Source organism: Trichosurus vulpecula, chromosome 8 (genome assembly GCF_011100635.1).
Source record: "Trichosurus vulpecula isolate mTriVul1 chromosome 8, mTriVul1.pri, whole genome shotgun sequence".
NCBI lineage: Eukaryota > Metazoa > Chordata > Mammalia > Diprotodontia > Phalangeridae > Trichosurus > Trichosurus vulpecula.
The window spans coordinates 158,388,179-158,406,110 of NC_050580.1; the positions used below are offsets into that span (position 1 = coordinate 158,388,179).

General features: G+C 39.0%; 1 protein-coding gene across 1 annotated transcript in view; it reads left to right on the forward strand.

Annotated features, from left to right (window-relative positions):
• Positions 1–17,932, forward strand: part of THSD4 (thrombospondin type 1 domain containing 4) — a 338,894-nt gene that overhangs the window by 301,908 nt on the left and 19,054 nt on the right. Inside the window, exon 9 of the mRNA XM_036736984.1 lies at positions 3,035–3,208. Coding sequence (XP_036592879.1) covers positions 3,035–3,208 — 174 coding nt within the window. The remainder of the gene's footprint in view (positions 1–3,034; positions 3,209–17,932) is intronic.

A 17,932-nucleotide genomic window follows, 5' to 3' on the forward strand; every position in this document is an offset into this window, starting at 1 on the left:
GGCCTTTTCTGACTTTGCTGACATCAGTGTTTTTTGTTTCAAAAATCACCCAAGTCTGCAGAGTTTACCTAACAATCTTAAAAAAGAACCTGATTTGATCATAGTTTTGTCAGTTCACTGCCAACAGAAACATTTTAGGTCATATATGTGATCCAAGAAAAGGTTTGCTGTGCCCAGAATAATAAGAACAATTAGTTATAGATGGGGAAAAAAACAGATTGCATTCACTGTACCTGCCCCAGCTCAGTAGACACAGATGCATTTTCTAGCCTCTTCTCTCATCATTTACTCTCAAACATCTGGGGAACCTCAGGCCCCAAATCTTGATTTTATCCCAGTGCACAAGAACATAGTATTATGCCCATCTCCGTTGCACTTCAGACAATGATTTGCTCTTTACTGGGCTACTATAAATATTCCATTCAGAGAAGGTCCCCAAGAGTTTCATGGATAAGAGTAGTTGAAAGACAGTAAACACTGTTATTCAGATAATAAAAAGTCAATGTATGAAAGTAGTAGGAGATAACTTGCCTTTAAAGTCAAGTGAACAATAAGCTCTAACAAATGATATATCTGCACACTACTCATCTGGGCACCTGCTGGTAGGGGCTATTTTAAAATTTTTTATATTTCTTTTTGCTATTATATCTTTCTGGTGCCCTCACTTTATTTCAGCTTCACTCTGTCATTGTGTGTGTGTGTGTGTGTGTGTGTGTGTGTGTGAGAGAGAGAGAGAGAGAGAGAGAGAGAGAGAGAGAGAGACAGAGAGACAGAGAGACAGAGAGACAGAGAGACAGAGAGAAACAGACAGAGTACCCACTGGATTTAGAGTCAGCACATAGACTTGAACTCTGGCTCTGAGATTAAGCATGAAGACGGGATAGAGTGGGTACAGATTTCAGAATGAAAAAGACCCAAAGTATTTATATCCCACCTCTCAAAGGCTGTGTGTCTATGTGTGCATGTATATGTATATATATATACATATATATATGAATTTAATGTATAAATATAAAGTCCTCCTTTCCTCAACTCCTCCTCCTGTTGTGATAATATGGAATTTCATGGTATTTATGAAATAAATTCTGATGAATAAAGTCTTAATCTCTAAAGCAAATGCGTTGGATGTGGTAGGTCATGACAGACCTCTACTGATATAAATTGCAAACCACATACACCTGCTCATCCTATCCAACTCTTGTCCATATCCTTCCGTAAGATCACAGATTTAGAAATAGAAGAGATGAAGGAAATCATTCAGTCTAATCCCCTCATTTTACAGATTTATAAACAGAGTCTAATAGAGTTCAAATGACTTTCCCAGGGTCACACAGTAATAAAATAGCCATCAAATTTTATAGAATGTTGTAAGGTTTGAAAAATATTTTAGATACCTTATTTCCTTTGAACCATGCAGCAACCCTATGAAAGGTACTGATGGTATTATCATCCCTTCTTTACAGATGAGGAAACAACTTAGTGCTATTATGCAACTAGTGTCAGAGGTGTGATCGGAACGCATCTTCTTTCCTGCAAATCCTACGGCATATTGCCTTTCCTAGAGAAATTACTGGATGGATACCACTGCAGCATACATCCTGTCCATATATTATTCCTTTCTCTCATTTCATGACCGGCTCCTTTTTCTTTTTTATAGACGATTCTATAGACTTTGAGGTAAATGGTTAGGTCCCACCCATCAGGTGATAATAGTACAAGATGACACTTTAAAAAAAAAAACTTTCTAAGGCAATGGAGAGCTCTAGATTGGGGATCTAAGGTGAAGTGTAGGGGCGGATTGATTCTGTTATAAACTAGCTGTGTGGCCTAGGGCAAACCACATCTCTTGAGACCTCGGTGTCCTTCCCCATAGTTTTATGAGGTTGTCCTAGATCATTGCTAAGGTCCCTTTCATATTTGACATTCTATAATTTCAAGGTGAATCACTTGGGGGTTGAGAGCATTCCATGTGACAGCTGCAGTGGTTAGTGTTAGAGGAGACCAACCTCAACCCTCATACTTTCCCAGAAAAGCACAGAATATAGTTATCCTCCATTCTTAGGATGCTTAGTGCCCACAGGACATAGATTTTCAAGGTACAGTATGTAATGGCAGGACTTTTAAAAATGAACACTGAAAACGATATAGAAAATGGAGAGAAAAATGGTGTCAACCACTCTCTCCTGCCAAGGAATTGGAGACTTTGAGGGTTTTTTTGACCTCTTTTGCTAGATTGATGCTATCTATAGTAATGTAAACCAGGGGTTTCAAATTCTTACTGTCATCTTTCTTACAGACTTATTCAAGTCATTGCTCCCATACCTTGACCTTCTTCCCTTATGTAAATATGTGCCTGATCTCCCTTTGCTTATCCGAAATCCTGAAAGACTCTATGATTATATGGGGTTTGGGAAATATTAATGATAATAATAGTAATAAGAACTATTATTTAACATATATTTATATATAAACAATAGTCTATTATAAAAATAGGTAGCATTTATGTAGTAGTAGATAAGTATGTTATTATACATATATTATACAAATACCATGGTAGAGGTTATTATTCTTATTAATACTTTGATACTCAATGGATCCATGATCTCAAAGACGTGGATATTCTTTCTCTGGGTACCAATTACAACAAGCTTTGCATCCTATATGATTCTTGTTTCTGCTTTTCTTTACATAGATTATTTCATTTCACTTAAGCCTTAAAACAATTCAGTGAGGTAGATGCCATATTTATCTCCATTTTAAAGGTGAGGAAGATGAGGCTGTGAATAGGTAAGTGACTTGCCCAGATTCCCACAGCTAGTAAGTAAATAAGGCAAGATTCCATCTCTGGTCTCCCTGCCTCTTAGTTCAGCACTCATTTCAACTATGCCACTTGGCTGCTGATCCTTAAAAGATTCTTATGAAGTTGCCGAAGTTCCCTTGGGAAAGATGATGAATCCAAGATGTTCCTTTTCTGTGGCATTCCTTAAGAGCAGATCTGAGATTTTCTTCATTTTATTTGTATCCTGTCTTGCAGTGCTCTGCAGAATGCGGTGTTGGAGTGAGAACACGTTCGGTGGTATGCATGACCAACCATGTCAGCAGTCTGCCCTTGGAGGGCTGTGGCAACAACAGACCAGCAGAAGTTACCCCTTGTGACAATGGGCCATGTGCTGGCAAAGTAGAGTGGTTTGCTGGGAGCTGGAGTCAGGTGAGTGCACCCTTTTGGTATCTTAGTTGGCATGTTTCAAAAGTAACACCTGGCCACATGGACCAATCCACACAGGAAGTAAAGAGGGAAAAACCTGAGGTTATTTTGATGAAAAGAACAAATAGCCTGAGAAAATAATGGCATAGTCATTTGCTAAGTCCTCAGAATGCCCTGGAAAAGAAATTCATTCCTGTGTCATTAGGATCCTTATTATTATCAATGCAAGTTCTTGGAAACACAGATAATGGATGTCAGGAGGGGGCAACAAAACCTAATTTGAAGTGGTAGAATTGGCGGGAGGTAATATGTTTAATTGTGAAGTTGTGTGTCTTTCTGGGGGTAAGACATAGTCTCTTATTTTTAAAATGTTGTTCTTTGGAGGTCAGTGAAGAGTTAAAAAGAAATTTTGGTGTCCCTAAGATGCTGCAGGTTCTGCAAGGGGAGCAAGTATAGGGTAGCATAGTTGGAAAGGGAGTTACCAGAAAACATCTCACTCACAATTGTAGAAAAACATGGCTATATTTCAGACCTATCACCAAATAGAATCAGCCCTACCATCAGCAAAAAATAGGGGAGGTCTCAGTAGTACTATTTAATAGGGCAAGGAATCCTGGCTAGCATCTCTGTGGCATTAACGTCTAAGAGAAATGATTGAGAAGTTCCAAGTCGGTGGCAGCAACTAGGAAGGGGAGATGGAGTCCTCTTCTTGACTAAGACATGCAAGGAAGTTCTTAGGAAAGAGAGAGAAAATAAGGGAAAGGAAGAAAGGGGGCAGGGGGAAAAGAAAAAAGGGGGGAAATGGAAGGAGAGAGAAAAAATCCATAATCTTATAGCTTCTGGGGTTATCAGAAGAGGAAGGACAGAGCTCCCTTATCCCAGGCAGCCATCTTCTCTCTTCCTTGAATATAGTTCTTGACTAGATAACCATGTCTATGTCTCATGGTAGTTGGAAGTGAATGTGTGGAACAATGTTCCTAGAACATTCTCAGAATTAAGAAAGACTGAGATGTCCTCAGAGTTTTCACCAATCAGGAGATGCCTTAGCACCGTTCAGAACTGGTGGCTTAACCAAGTAGTAAATGCATTTTTAGGAAAACAAATAATAATGAGCCAACATAAATATACCCAACAGCCTGTAGCACCAAGAAATGATCCAGTAGGTTCAAGCCTTATAGCAAAGCAGAATATTAAAGACTGACCAATCACAACAGAGAAGTCAAAGCCTATAACACCTGGGTTTCATAAACAAAAAGAGAAGGCAGCCCAGGAATGCAAAGTGGAACCAGGGATGAAACAATTCAAAACAAGTCTGTCATCAAACAGATTTCATGGACCTCCCTCCTGGGCCTATGCTGGCTAGAGTCCCCTAGACAGCTACACTCTCATCAACTATTCCTCTCTATCACCTTCCTCCTCCTGTTGTATCCCCAACTACTATATTCAGGAAGAAAAACACATCAAATCAGCAATATTTCATAAAATGAACTGACTTGTCATCCTCTAGTCTTTGCCCTTCTTTGCAAAGATCTCTGGCTTTTATGGAGATTCCATGAAAACCAGGAGTAACCTAATACTAACGTATTAGACGTGGAGGTCTGAGGCAGAGAGAAGCAAAGAGGTTTAGCACAACACCAATGAAAAATCAGCCTAGTAATTGGGAGGGTTTCCTGTATTTAAATGAATGATTTGTTATTGTTTAATTTACTTATTCCTTGTATTGCTCATTTGAACACTTAATCACATATTGCCTTTCAAGCCTTATTACATATTGCTCTTCTTAATTCACTCCACAGTGCAGTTGAACTGACCTCTTTACTGCTCCTCAAGACAATAAATAATATCCTTCCCATCTCAGCTCCTTTGCATCAGCTTCTCCCATGAACGGAATGCAACCCCCTTATCTCCATCTATTACAATTCCTAATTAACTTCAAAACTCAGCTCAAACATCACCTTCTAATTGAAACTTTCCTGATCCCCACCAGTTTCCAGTGCTCTCCCTTCAAAAATTGTATAATTATTTTGAATATACTTTTGTATATATACATTCTATCTACCCCAATAGAATTTAAGCCTCTTGAGAGCAGGGATTATTTAGTTTTTACCTTTGTATGCCCAATGCCTAGCACAGTACCTGACTATAATTGGTGCTTCATAAATGCTTGTGAGTTGTTACTGTGCTATCTTATGTGTGCCTCTCCCAGTTTCTCAATTAGACTATGAGCTCCTTGAGGATAGGGACTGTGGTCTATATATCTTTTGTATCCCTTGTAGTCCCTCCCCCAAGTCTGGATTCAAAGTAAACTTTGCTGTTGTAGATATTTCCTCCTCTAGCCTTTCTGTGCCATGGTTCACAATGTTCCTGTGGCCAATAAATCTCCTGATGATGGATGTCAGAGAGCTCAGCTTGGCTAGCCCTAGGACTCACAGATGCAGAGTTCATCGTTGAGCCTTTCCAGGTTGGTAGACCCTGCCAAAGCTGGCCCTCTTCTGGGGCAGCCTTTGAGGATGCAGGGTCACTTCCATACCACAAGAAGGCATTGGAGTATAAGGGTAGAGATGCTGTAGATCCTCACCAAATGGTTGTGGCATGGAATCAATAAACAGAACCTCTGAGTACATGAGGGTTTCCAGGACAGTAACAAGTAGATACTATTAAAAGAAGCCATTGTCTCTGCCCAATTAGATTTCCTTCAGAAACAGCAGCAGTAAAAGTGATCTGACCCTGAACTCCACAGTCCTCCTCATACTATTCCAAGCAAACCTAAAGTTAAGTAAAAGTAATTATCTTCAACAAAGGAACATCCCATCAAGACCAGCATCCATTTGAGAAACCTTTGCAAGGAAGTAATGCGTGATGAAATGTGGCATTTATCTTCCTCAACCTGAGCCATTCAGAAATGCTCCCTTAAGTGAAAGGGACAAGCCTCAAACAGCTTTTTATTCTATTGAAAATCAACATCAGGGAGCAGCAGCCACAGACATTCAGCTCAAATGTACATTTCCAGAAGCATAATGAAACAATGCATTATCTGGGAACCATAAATGGTTCTGTTTATTGCCAGGGCATCCCAAGGCATAACAGTGAGGTTGCTGAAGTTTGCCTCAGACATGCCTCATCTGTCCATTCTTCACCTTTCTTTTGTCCCCCTCCTTCAAGGGACCATTGCCCTCAGCCCAAACTGCCTCTTCTGTTTGGGAGGAATCCAATAAACACGATGATTTAATGTGCCACCTTTCCCAGGGACTTGCATCTTAAATTAGGATACCTGAAGACTGCAGCATTTAGACTGAAGGAATGACTTTCCAATGGTGGAATTTCGAGGACAGTGACAAACAGGAAGTATAGATATTGGGAGTGATAATCAAATATGGATTGCAAATCACAAAACACCAGCAAATACATATACTGCTAAAGCAAATGCCATTATGGATTGGCAAAAAGCCCACATAAGCCTTCACTTAAGCATGGTGAAAGTCACACCTAGGAACTACGTTTTTAAGTGGGTGGGAGAGGAAAACAAAGACAAAAGATTTCCTTTTCTCCAAGGACTTTATTAGTTCAAAAATGAAACAGTATGAACTATGCCTATCTATAATTATGGCTATATCTATCTATATCTATGGCAGTTAAGTTGTTCGGTGGATAGAGAACTGGACTTGGAATCAAGAAGATTTGAGTTCAAACCTAGCCTTTCAGCCTCAGATCCTGAATCAGTAATCCTGGACAAGTAATTTAGCCCTTCTACCTCTGTTTCCTCACCTGTAAAATACAGATATTGATAGCACCTTAACAAGTTGTTTGTAGGTCATGTAGCTAGCCAGTGTTTGACTCGGAACTCAAGCTCAAGTCCACCACTCAATCTACTATGCTACCTATTTGTTTCAAAAGTGATGAGAGAAAGCATCCTTCTTTACTAAAAGGCTGGAGTTGAACTTTATCTGAATTCAGAATTAGTGTCAGTTTCAGTAGTACACAGTAGTACACAACTGAATTCCTCCCGATCTAGCGTTGTGTGGCAAAACCCAGTTTCTGTGGTAAGATTGGTCCAATAGGAACAGGATGCTTTTGAGAAGTTATCTCGAAGGGGATTCCATTATGGAATCAATGCCTATGATGGCTAGAGGGCTGGATGTGCTTGCTGCTTGAAGCGCGTTCTTCTTTTCCCACCTTGAGAACATCATCTAACACATGGAAGCATTTCCACACTGCAGATTACTTAGGGGAGGGGAGAGAAAGGACCATATTTGCCAAAATATGCATGTCTCCAAATGAATCCAAGGTAACTCAAATATCTTGGTGTACCAGAAATTTCTTGAAGATTAAAAAAAAGAACTTTATGGTATAGAGAGTGCAAGCGGCTCTGTGAAATCCAGGAGGGTTCCTTCATCTGTTGCTGTTGCCCTAACATCATCATCATAAAAGACTTCCCAAGAAACTATCTCAAGTGACCAGGTGTTGCTAGAAACTTCATGAAAAAAGGAAGAAAAATTCCCACTAGCATCATTTGTAGACTAGGATACCCTAAAGTCAAGAAAAAAATCTGCCAAGTTCTTATGAAAACAGTTTCTGGCATACCATTGTTCATGATAGAAAACAAATATCAATGGAAAAGATTTTGAAATATCATAAGGTAAGTATGCCATCTGTTCAGACATTCCCTTATCAAGACTCCCCTAGGGGCAAAAAGTGAATGAGAAATGGCATCTACTCAAAATAAAATTGATGCAATAACTATGTCTTGCACTACTTAGAGATGGATGTACAGATGTCCATGGAGGAAGGATTCACTGAGTTTATGATTATACATCAACCAGGTTTTTTGGTCTTGTTTTTTCATAGGCATCAAAACAAGATTGAACAGGTAACTGAACAGCATAAGGATAAGTCATTGGCCCCGTGATTTCATTAGTACAAGGAATATCCAGGTCAGGAAATTCCTCTACCAATGAAAGTCATAATCTCTGCAACTTATAGCCTCAGATTTGTCTACAATAGGAGTTAGCAAACTCATGCCCACTGTCTGGTTTTGTACAGCCCACAAGCTAAGAATGTTTTTTATTTAATGTAAAATCTTTTCTTAGCTCACAGATCATACAAAAAGAGGTAGTGGGCACTTGCTAATTCTTGGCCCAGAGCACTTGGGCACTTAAGTGACTTGACCAAAGTTGCATAGTCAACATTGAGTCTTGAACCCAGGCCACCCTGGTGTGAGGTTCACTATTCTTTTTAAAGCCCTTTTCATACGGGCCAGTTTAATGATGAAACAACAGAAAAGGTGCTTTTTGTGTAAAGGAAAGATATAAATTTCCAAATGATGTATAAGATATTGCCATTGCCGGTATAGAAGAATACTTTGATATCTAAAAGGAGTTTTTAATGAGCTCTTAAAATATATGCTGCTAATATATCTGTATAAAAATATAACTTTCAGGCAAGATTTGGAAAGTTTTGAAGAGAAAAATATATGTGGTATAAAATATTTACAGATAAATCTCTGTGAATGTTGTAGAATGATGTCTTGCTTATGTCAGAACAGTTTAATGCATAAAGAGACAGAGAAGATGTTCCTATTTATTAAAAACTAGAGAAATATGAGTGCAAGAGAACTGTTTCAAGGGCACCAGAGACAGACAACTATGAAGATGACTTCAAAGCGGCAAAGCAATATATTACACCAACTGATTTTCATATTCATGTTTTATGACTAAAAAATGAGAAGTCATATAAACATCTAGAGACTAAGGTATGATTTACAAAGGGCTATCAATGTGATAGGGAAAATGTGTAGAGTTGTAACTTTTTAAGTGAAAATTACTGAGAATCAGAAGGCTTTTATTTAAGACATTGAAGAATTAGAACTGGTAAAGGAACTGGGTATAGGAATAAGGGAGAACAAATAGACATAAGCTTGGGGGGGGATTGAAGAGCTCCTCTGTTGAGTTTATTAGAAACAGTGAGCCCATACAAGGTTTCAGCTGAGTGATTCCCCATTGGTCAGAGAGAGAATTTATATCATTGGCCAAGAGCTGTAGTGATAGCTATTGTCTAACTGCACCAACTAGAGTTAGAGAGAAGCTTTTGCTTGGGGCTTATCTCTGCCACTTCTGGCTTAAGAAAGAAGACTGGGGTTGGTGAGGGAGTCATGGAGGGCAGAGATACTTTCAGCTGCTTTGGTATCTTGGTGAGCTGGCTTAAACAATCGTTCTGAATTACGTTGCTATGAACTCCATTTTGAACTCAGCATTTGGGTGAGTGAATAACTGGTGGGTACATATAGTCTATATCAAGGGTGGGGAACCTGTGGCTTCAAGGCCAAATGTGGCCCTCTAGGTCCTCAAGTGTGATCCTTTGACTGAATCCAAAAGACCTCAAGGCCACATGTGGCTTCTAGGCTGCAGGCTTCCTCAGTCTATATGATCCAGAGTTCTGTAGCTTAAATAGAACTCTCACGTAAAAAAGAACCATTTTAAGGGTGGTATGGATGGCAATTATGGTCAATTGAAAGAACTCATAAATGCTTTGTCTGAATGAGGAAGAGAAGATTTCTATGGCTGAAGAATGATGATGAGCAGCAGTCAAGTAGTGAGCAAAAAAGCAGTTTTGCATGGCACGGATGTTCTTTGGTGGACCAATAACATGTACACTTGTAGTCCAGAGTTGTGAGCTACTTTAAAAAATGAGTTTTCTTCTCTCGTGTGCCTCCACTGTTCCCAACAGACACTGAGTGCATTAGTGGGAGAATGTGATCCAATTTTATCTATGCGTATTTATGTGTTATGTATATACTGTATGTTATTATTTGTGCATTTGCTTTGATATAGTAGTATCTATAACACTATTAATTTTGCTTTTTGTTAAGCAAATGTTGATGTTTTGAGTTCTAAAAGTGTCTATTGTAAGTGGCTGGTTAAATAAATATTATTCACTGTGGAGATGCATTACTTTGTGAGTGGACAGTTGAGTAGATTGTATTTTATTATTTGTGCATTTACTTTAGCATATTAGTATCTATAATATTATTTAGTCCTTATTAGCATCTGTAATATTATTTCTTTTGCTTTTTAGGCAAATATTAATGTTTAAGGTATAAAAATGTCATTATTTTAAGTGGCTGGTTAGGTAAATATGACTCACTGCATTATTTTGTGAGTGGCCAGTTGAGTAGTTAGAAAGGATAGTGGAAGGAGACTCTAGAGTAAGAATAGAGAGAAGGTAAAGTATATTTTTTCCCAACAGGATTATTCTGAAGGCCTTTACAAAGTTTAAATATAACTGCAGGTGATGGTAGAGCTCTGGGAACTTAGACCTGCTAATGTGAAAGCAGGTTGGAATGAGGGAGCCAACCCAGAAAAAAAGTGGAATGTTGACATGCCTCATGAGAGAAGTGGTTCAGATATGTTGTAATTTGTGGGTTGGCGGCATCACATATTGATACAGATCTCACCACCACATCCCCATTCATATTTGAAGCTGTGTGGGTATTGCATAGATCCTCCCTGTAGTATCATTTACCATGTTATGTTGACTTGAGGCCATCATATTGACCCATAATGCCTTGCTGCCTCTCATCTACACAGTACAGAAATTGTCAAAATACATTATATAGCAAAGGGTCAAGCACAGAACACTAGAAATATAGGTAATACACATATTATTTGAAAGAATTTAAGTGATTTGCTCCCAATGATATAGTTAGTATGTGATAGATCTGGGAATCAAATGTAGATCTAATGATTCATTTTATGAAACAAATTTTGTCCTAATAACTCAACAAGGGAAGGATAAAGCAAAGTGAGAGAGCTATAAGCTAATATCACTAATGAATATCAATTTAAAATTTTAAAATAAAAGCTTAGCAAAAAGCTAACAGCAACATAAACAATTATTCAGGATAATCAAGGTGGATTTATACCAAGATTGAAAGAATGGTTCAACACTAGAGAAACAATTAGTATAGTTAAAAACACTAAAACCAGAAATACCCTCAAACCATATGATTATATCAACAGGTGCAGGGGGTGGGGAAGCCTTTGAGAAAATATAGTACTACGATGCTAGAAACCCCACAAAGCATAGGCATATTAGCACAATTTTAATATAATAAAAGGCTTTGTCTAAAACCAAAAGGTAACATTTTTTTGTATTCCTTCACTATATTTTGCTATCCTTGTAAAATTTGTGAAGACGATTAGAAAAAAAAAGAATTATCAGAGCAAGAAAAAAAAAGTGCTAATAGAGAAAAGTCAGAAAATGAGCCTAAGTAGAACAAGATGCCTGGAGGTAATTGTTTTCCAAGAGGTTCTCTTTCTTAGCTTCATTTCTGAAAATGAGTTCTTTCTATATCTACCTGGCATTGCTAATAAGTTTGTGGTGGGGGTAGAGAATCACATTCTTTGTTCTTCTCTAACATTGATGACTTCTCCTAGTCTCAGATTTTCCTATGTCTCACAAAGCGGCAGAAGCCTTGAGATAGGTGTTAGATTCTTTAATGTTCAGCAATTGTTATATCTAGTTTTAAAAATTAGACATTTTAAAAGGCAGTTAATTTTTTATTATTGTTGAAGTGAAGTACATTTTCAAAATCATTATGTTTGGCATATTAAATATATGTGCCAATAGAGTTAAACACAATACATTTTTCAATGTTCTCTAGTTAAATAACTTTGGATCTATAAAAAGCACAAAAACAATAAGTCTTTTAGGGAGGATCTGCTTAGAGAAAAAACAGGATGGTATAATGGGCAGTACAGTGGATGGAGGTAAAGAAAGTCTCCCTTCTAATCTGCTTATACCACTAACAAGCTGTTTGACCTTAAGTAGGCCACTCTCCTTTCTTGAGCTTTAGTTTTCTCATCAAGACTGATGTGATCTGACATTGGGTTACAGCTAAAAGAGACCTCGGAGGCCTCCTAGTCCAATCCTCTCATTTTATAGATAAGTAACTTAGCAAAGCAGGTTATAAAATGCAGAATTAAAGGCCTACACACAAAGACACGTGCCATTATATCCAGATTTACTCTCAGTGCTTCTTTTGGTATCCAGACCTTTATTAATATTCCCTGAGCTTAAAATGTTGTCTTTCTACCTATTTGTTGAATACCTACCAATTCTTTAAACCCCAGCTCAATATCCTGCTTCTCTGTGAAGCTTTTTTTCTGGTCCCTCGTATCATTAGTAGTCTACTCCCCTTTCCCCTTAAGCTTCATACACTTCCCTGGCACCTCTCAAATGCACTTACACATCATTGTGTATTTCAGCTATCTGTGCACCTTTCATGAGAGCCAACATGATACCACCATTACACTACTACCATGATATTATGGGCCACCGTAGAATTAGCAAGAAATGATTTTTGAGTCCTCTGTTTAACGCATACTAGCTGTGTGACTCTGAGCAAGTCACTTAACTTTTCATGGCTCCCAGATAACTCTTTAAGACTGTAACTAAAAGAAAAATTGTTAATTTTCATGGATAGGAACATCTATACTGTGACTTCCCTAGATGGATGTAATCATAGAGGTGGACTTCACCCTCCCCCAAAAGTATATTTCAGATCATTTTAGACTAAGTTCCATTTGGTCAGGGATCAATTTTTTCTAAACCTTATGTCACTCCCCCACCATCGGGTAGAGTGCTGTCCATAGCATAGGTGTTTCATGAGTGTGTATCATAGACTTGGAGTTGAAAAAGAACGTGTGGGTCTCCTAGTCCAGCCTTCCTCACTTTATAGATGAGGAATGTGTTGAATGGGAGAGAAAAGAAAAAAGTTTGTGTGTGAGACTCTCCTGTGTTGCATTCACACCTAACTAAGGTTGACATTCCCTTTTGGATATCAAATAATAACATGCTTATGGTGTTCCTCTCTTAAGTGTTTTAGCATTGACTGCACGTCACCACTAACTTCTGTAGCCTTTCAAAGACGAGTCCCTTCCAGCTATAAATCCTATGTTCCTATAGCTTTTCTCCCCAGTGCTTTTGGGAGTTAGTAGCCTTGGCCAATCCAAGACCCATTTGACCTGAACTGAGGCCAGAAGGAGGCTAGGGGAAATGAAAGTGTGCCTGCCCTACTTTGCACCCCCTAGCCTATATTAACCCAAAGCCACCTGGTTCCCAGAAGCCAAACCTCTTTCCCCCCTCCTCTTCTCTTGTTGCTGGCTGCTTTATTGTGCCACAGTTAAACACAGTAAGTATAGTGCATCATTGCTAATGATGTGTGTAATCCATTGCTTTTGTCCAAACTCCCCATTCTGATCGCACAGCTAGAATTTCTGCTGTGACACACTGAAGTGAATTCTCTAATTACTTAAGCCAGAAAAGCCACCTGGGTTGTCTGTCTACCTTAAGAACAGGTGGAAAATTCCACACCCCCCTCCCCGCCACCTTTCTGCTGACTGTCCCCTTCTCAGAGGGTCTTACAGGTCTGGGATGTGTTTTCCACTATGCTCTTTGTCTGGCATCTGTGCCAACAATACTGAATTCTACCACCTCTTTCACAGCTGCAGCTTGAACCATTTCTCTTCCATCTGACCCCACTGTAACTCTCCATTGCAGCCAAGAATAATCTTGGCTAGAACAGGCTTCAAGTACCAGGCAGAAGCAGCCTGCCTATTTGCTTTTGAGATGGTGTTTGCTCCAGTTGGGTTCAGCTTTTGCTCCTTCCTCTGGGGTCTTGAACAGGAGAAAATAACTTTTGACCTATGTATATCTGGGTGTACTTAAAATCTCTCCATCTTGATAGTATTTGTAAATGCATACACTCCTCTGGTATAACTTTTAAGGAGTAGGGTCACCTCCAAACCACGATGAGACAGAATAAGAAGGCAGAACAGAACAAGCTTCATACACTTCCAAGAGGTTCTCTTTCTTAGCTTCATTTCTGAAAATGAGTTCTTTCTATATCTACCTGGCATTGCCTCCTATATGAAGGCACAGTGCTAAGCACTATTTACAGATATTGTCTTCCTCCTCTCTGAGTCTCAGTTTCCATCTCTGTAAATTTGGAGACTAGGATGAGATGATTTCTAAATGCTCTTCCAGCTCTAAGATTCAATGACTCTGTGAGATTAGTGACAAATTTACTCTAAATTGGACTTCTCCTGTGAATGAAAAAAAGAAATTGGGTGTGTGCATAGGGTGACTATCCCCAGAATTTTTATAATAGAAATTGATGAAAACCAATATAACCCTATTATGTCATTTATGGCATTTTGCTTCTTCCCTCTCCCTCAAAAATGAACAGATGGAATAATCTATTGAAGTTCTATTGAACTATTCTATGTTATATCTGCATTGACATTCACATATATTGTCTATAGTATTTTGTGGGGTCTTGAGTTATTAGCCATCCTCTCTAAGTTATGTTGGGTGACAATGAGCAAGGACTCTGGATTTTCAGTCATTCATTGAGCACAGGAATGCAGAAGAATGACCATATTAGGCGTTTATGGTTTTGAGTCTGCCTTCATGCCCACCAAAACTCTCTGTACCCCAAGGGATCCCTCAATTTTGACTGTTGGCTGCATAGCCACTGGGATAGGTGAGGGTGGCATGATGGCATGCAGCTGCATGTTTTATCACTTCTGGTTTGCGAGGCCAAAACTCATGAAGCCATTTATCTTCTGGTACACACTGAACCTGTCCTTATAGGGCATCTTTCCACCATATGAGTGGAGGAAGATAACTTTTGTTTATAGCCTCAGGGTCCAAACAACTAAGCTTTCCCTACAGGGATGGTTTCTACTCAATTATATGTGTATTTGTTTTAAAAAATAAAATGTAACTTTTAGTTATCCACAAATCACTAATAAAGCTAATTGAAGAATAGATATAAACATTTAGCCACAATGAGGTACTTCACTCACTAATGGATGACTATATTATCTAATCTTCATTCTCCTCAGATCCAAGTAGCTATGATAATATACTCTAAATCTCCTAATCTAAAGCCGGAATGTAATGAGACTCAGCTAAGGCTCCAAGATCCCTCACCAAACTTGTGTCCAAAGCCTTTGCTGGCAGGTTCCTTCCAGCGTTTGCGCCTTTTCCCTTCCCAAATACCTTTTTCTGGCTGTTAGTGACAGTGTTATTTGGTCTTCCTAACTCTCCCAGTCGACCATTTGGCTTTCTCCATAACCATGTTTTTGCTTTCATCCTCTCCTCTCTTAACAAAGAACAGTAAGAAAGATAGGTCCTATCAAACTGTGGGAAAATGCCATGACTATTCATCAATTTGATTCTACAAACATTTGTTAGTTTATTAAGGGCAAAGCATTGTGATACTCAGTAGGGATAAAAGATGAGAAAAGCAGTCCCTTTACTTAAGGAATTTCCGTGTTCTACTTGTGGTGGCTGAGCTGAGATGGAGGATACAACACGTGTACACATAACTAATACAAGGCATTTGAAGGAGGGCTAAAGCACAAACTAACAATTCAGGGGCTGGGGAGAGAGGTGATCCAGGACAGGCTTCATCTAGGAGATGATACCTGAGAATAGCCTTGAAAGAAGAAAGATTCGATAAGGTAGAATTGAGGAAGGAGTAAATCCCAAGCAAAAATTTTCCCTGCCTCAAGGAGCTAACATTCTAAATGAGGAGCAAACATATAAACAACTAACTAGAAATGTGATATATGCCAACTAGACAGAAGATATTCGGAGCAGAAAGGCCATTAGCAACTTGGGCAGGAGTGAGAGATGGGGAGAAGACTGGGGAAGGCCTCCTAGAATAGATGGAATTTGAGTCTTGAATGAAGTCAGGAAAACTAAGGGAAAGGTTTAGGAGGTTGAGCAATCCAGACATGAGGGACAGATAGTAAAAAGGCATAGAGAGCAGAGATGGAGTGTCATCAGAGAAAGCAGATAGTGCTGGGTAAAATAGTAGATAGAACGCTGTACCACAAATCCTGCCTCAGATACTCGCCAGCTGTGTGATCATGGGCAAGTCACTTGAGCTCTCCGAACCTCTGTTTCCACATCTGTAAACTGGGAATGGTAACCATAGTGCCTACCTCACAGGGTTGTTGTGGGTATCTAAGAAGAGAGTCTTTATAAAGTGCTTTGCAAACCTTAACGCACTGTATAAATGTAAATCATTATTAATACTATTACTATTGACAGGACATGGAGGGCAGTAGAACAAGGGGGTAAGAGAGTCAAGGATAGGGGCAGCTAGGTGGCACAGTGAGTAGAGCACCGGCCCTGGAGTCAGGAGGACCTGAGTTCAAATCCGGCCTCAGACACTTGACACACTAGCTGTGTGACCTTGGGCAAGTCACTTAACCCCAATTGCCCTGCCTTCCCCCCTCAAAAAAAAAACCCAAGAAAGTCAAGGATAGAAGATCATGTATACTTGAACTGGTGAGTGGTGGGTAGGCTCATGATTCTGGAAGAGGAAACGTGATGTCAGAGCAGGAATGATGAACTGAGAGAACAGGGATTTCTCGATCTATGGCTTCTCCAAGAAGCTAGTGCAGTCCAACTGTCTTCTATCTTATGTAGCTGCTAAAGGTTCACTGATTAAGTTGTTTCTACATCCTGAAAAACTGGCACTTTTACTAACAACTCTTGGTACCTTGTAGTGTTTATGGTCTTGTCTCTGACACATACAGCAGTCTTTTAAAGGCATTGTGCCCTTTTCCCCAGGACATAACTTTTAAAATGCATTTAAACAGACCATAACAGGAACTATAAATAGAGATATAAAGCCATTTCTCCACTTGGTCATTTCTCAATATTTTATTAAACACAGTTGCCAGAATTTACTTAAGTAGCTCTTAAGAGCCTTATAAAATTCAACTATGAAAGCAATCCCTGTGTACTTTCTGCTTGGCCTTGTTCATATTGTCTAAATCTTAGTCTCTGATTTTTATTCCCACATCATTTCTTTCTTTTTGATCATAGTGTCTAGTACTGAAAGTGATCTTCTATCTTCTATCTAGTCTAAAGGTGTCAGACTTGCACCTATTGCCTGCAATGCTCCTGCAACCAGATTAAAATGTAATTAGGAAATTGTTTAACAAAATAAGCAAATAATGCAATACAACACAGATAATGTTAATTTGAAGTTTTCTAAGCCAATATCCTGGGGCAGCTAGGCAACTCATCAGAAAGAGCACTCGACTTGGAATCAGGAAGATCTGAGTTCAAATTTAGCCTCAGACACTTACTAGCTGGGTGATCCTGGATAAGTCCCTTAACCCCTATTTGCTTAGTTCCTCATCTGTAACATGATGACATGCTGGAGAAGGAAATGGCAAACCACTCCAGTTATCCTTACCAAGGAAACCCCATGGACAAAGTCTGTGGAGTCACTAAGAGTTGGATGTGACCGAATGACTTAACAAGGCAATATGCAGCCTGCTGGGATCTATTTCTATTTACGTTTGACACCATTGGTTCTAGTCCAACTCCGTCATTTTACAAACGATCTGGGGATCAGAGATGTTAATTGACTTGTCTGAGATTACACAGCTAGGAAGTAGAAGAGCCAGTATATTAACTCCAAACCCTTTGCTTTTCTCAATGTACAACCTACATATGACTTTTAGTACTTCATCTACAATTTCCACATGCTTCTTAGCTCTTGAAATCTTCTTCCCCCTACATCCATATTTCCTTTTGTAAAATCTGTACAATCTCCTCATAATGCAGGATTACTTTATTCTCTGAGAAAAAAAATGGGGTAGCCAGCCTTTGAAAACTTCTCAGGGAAAGGAATTTCAA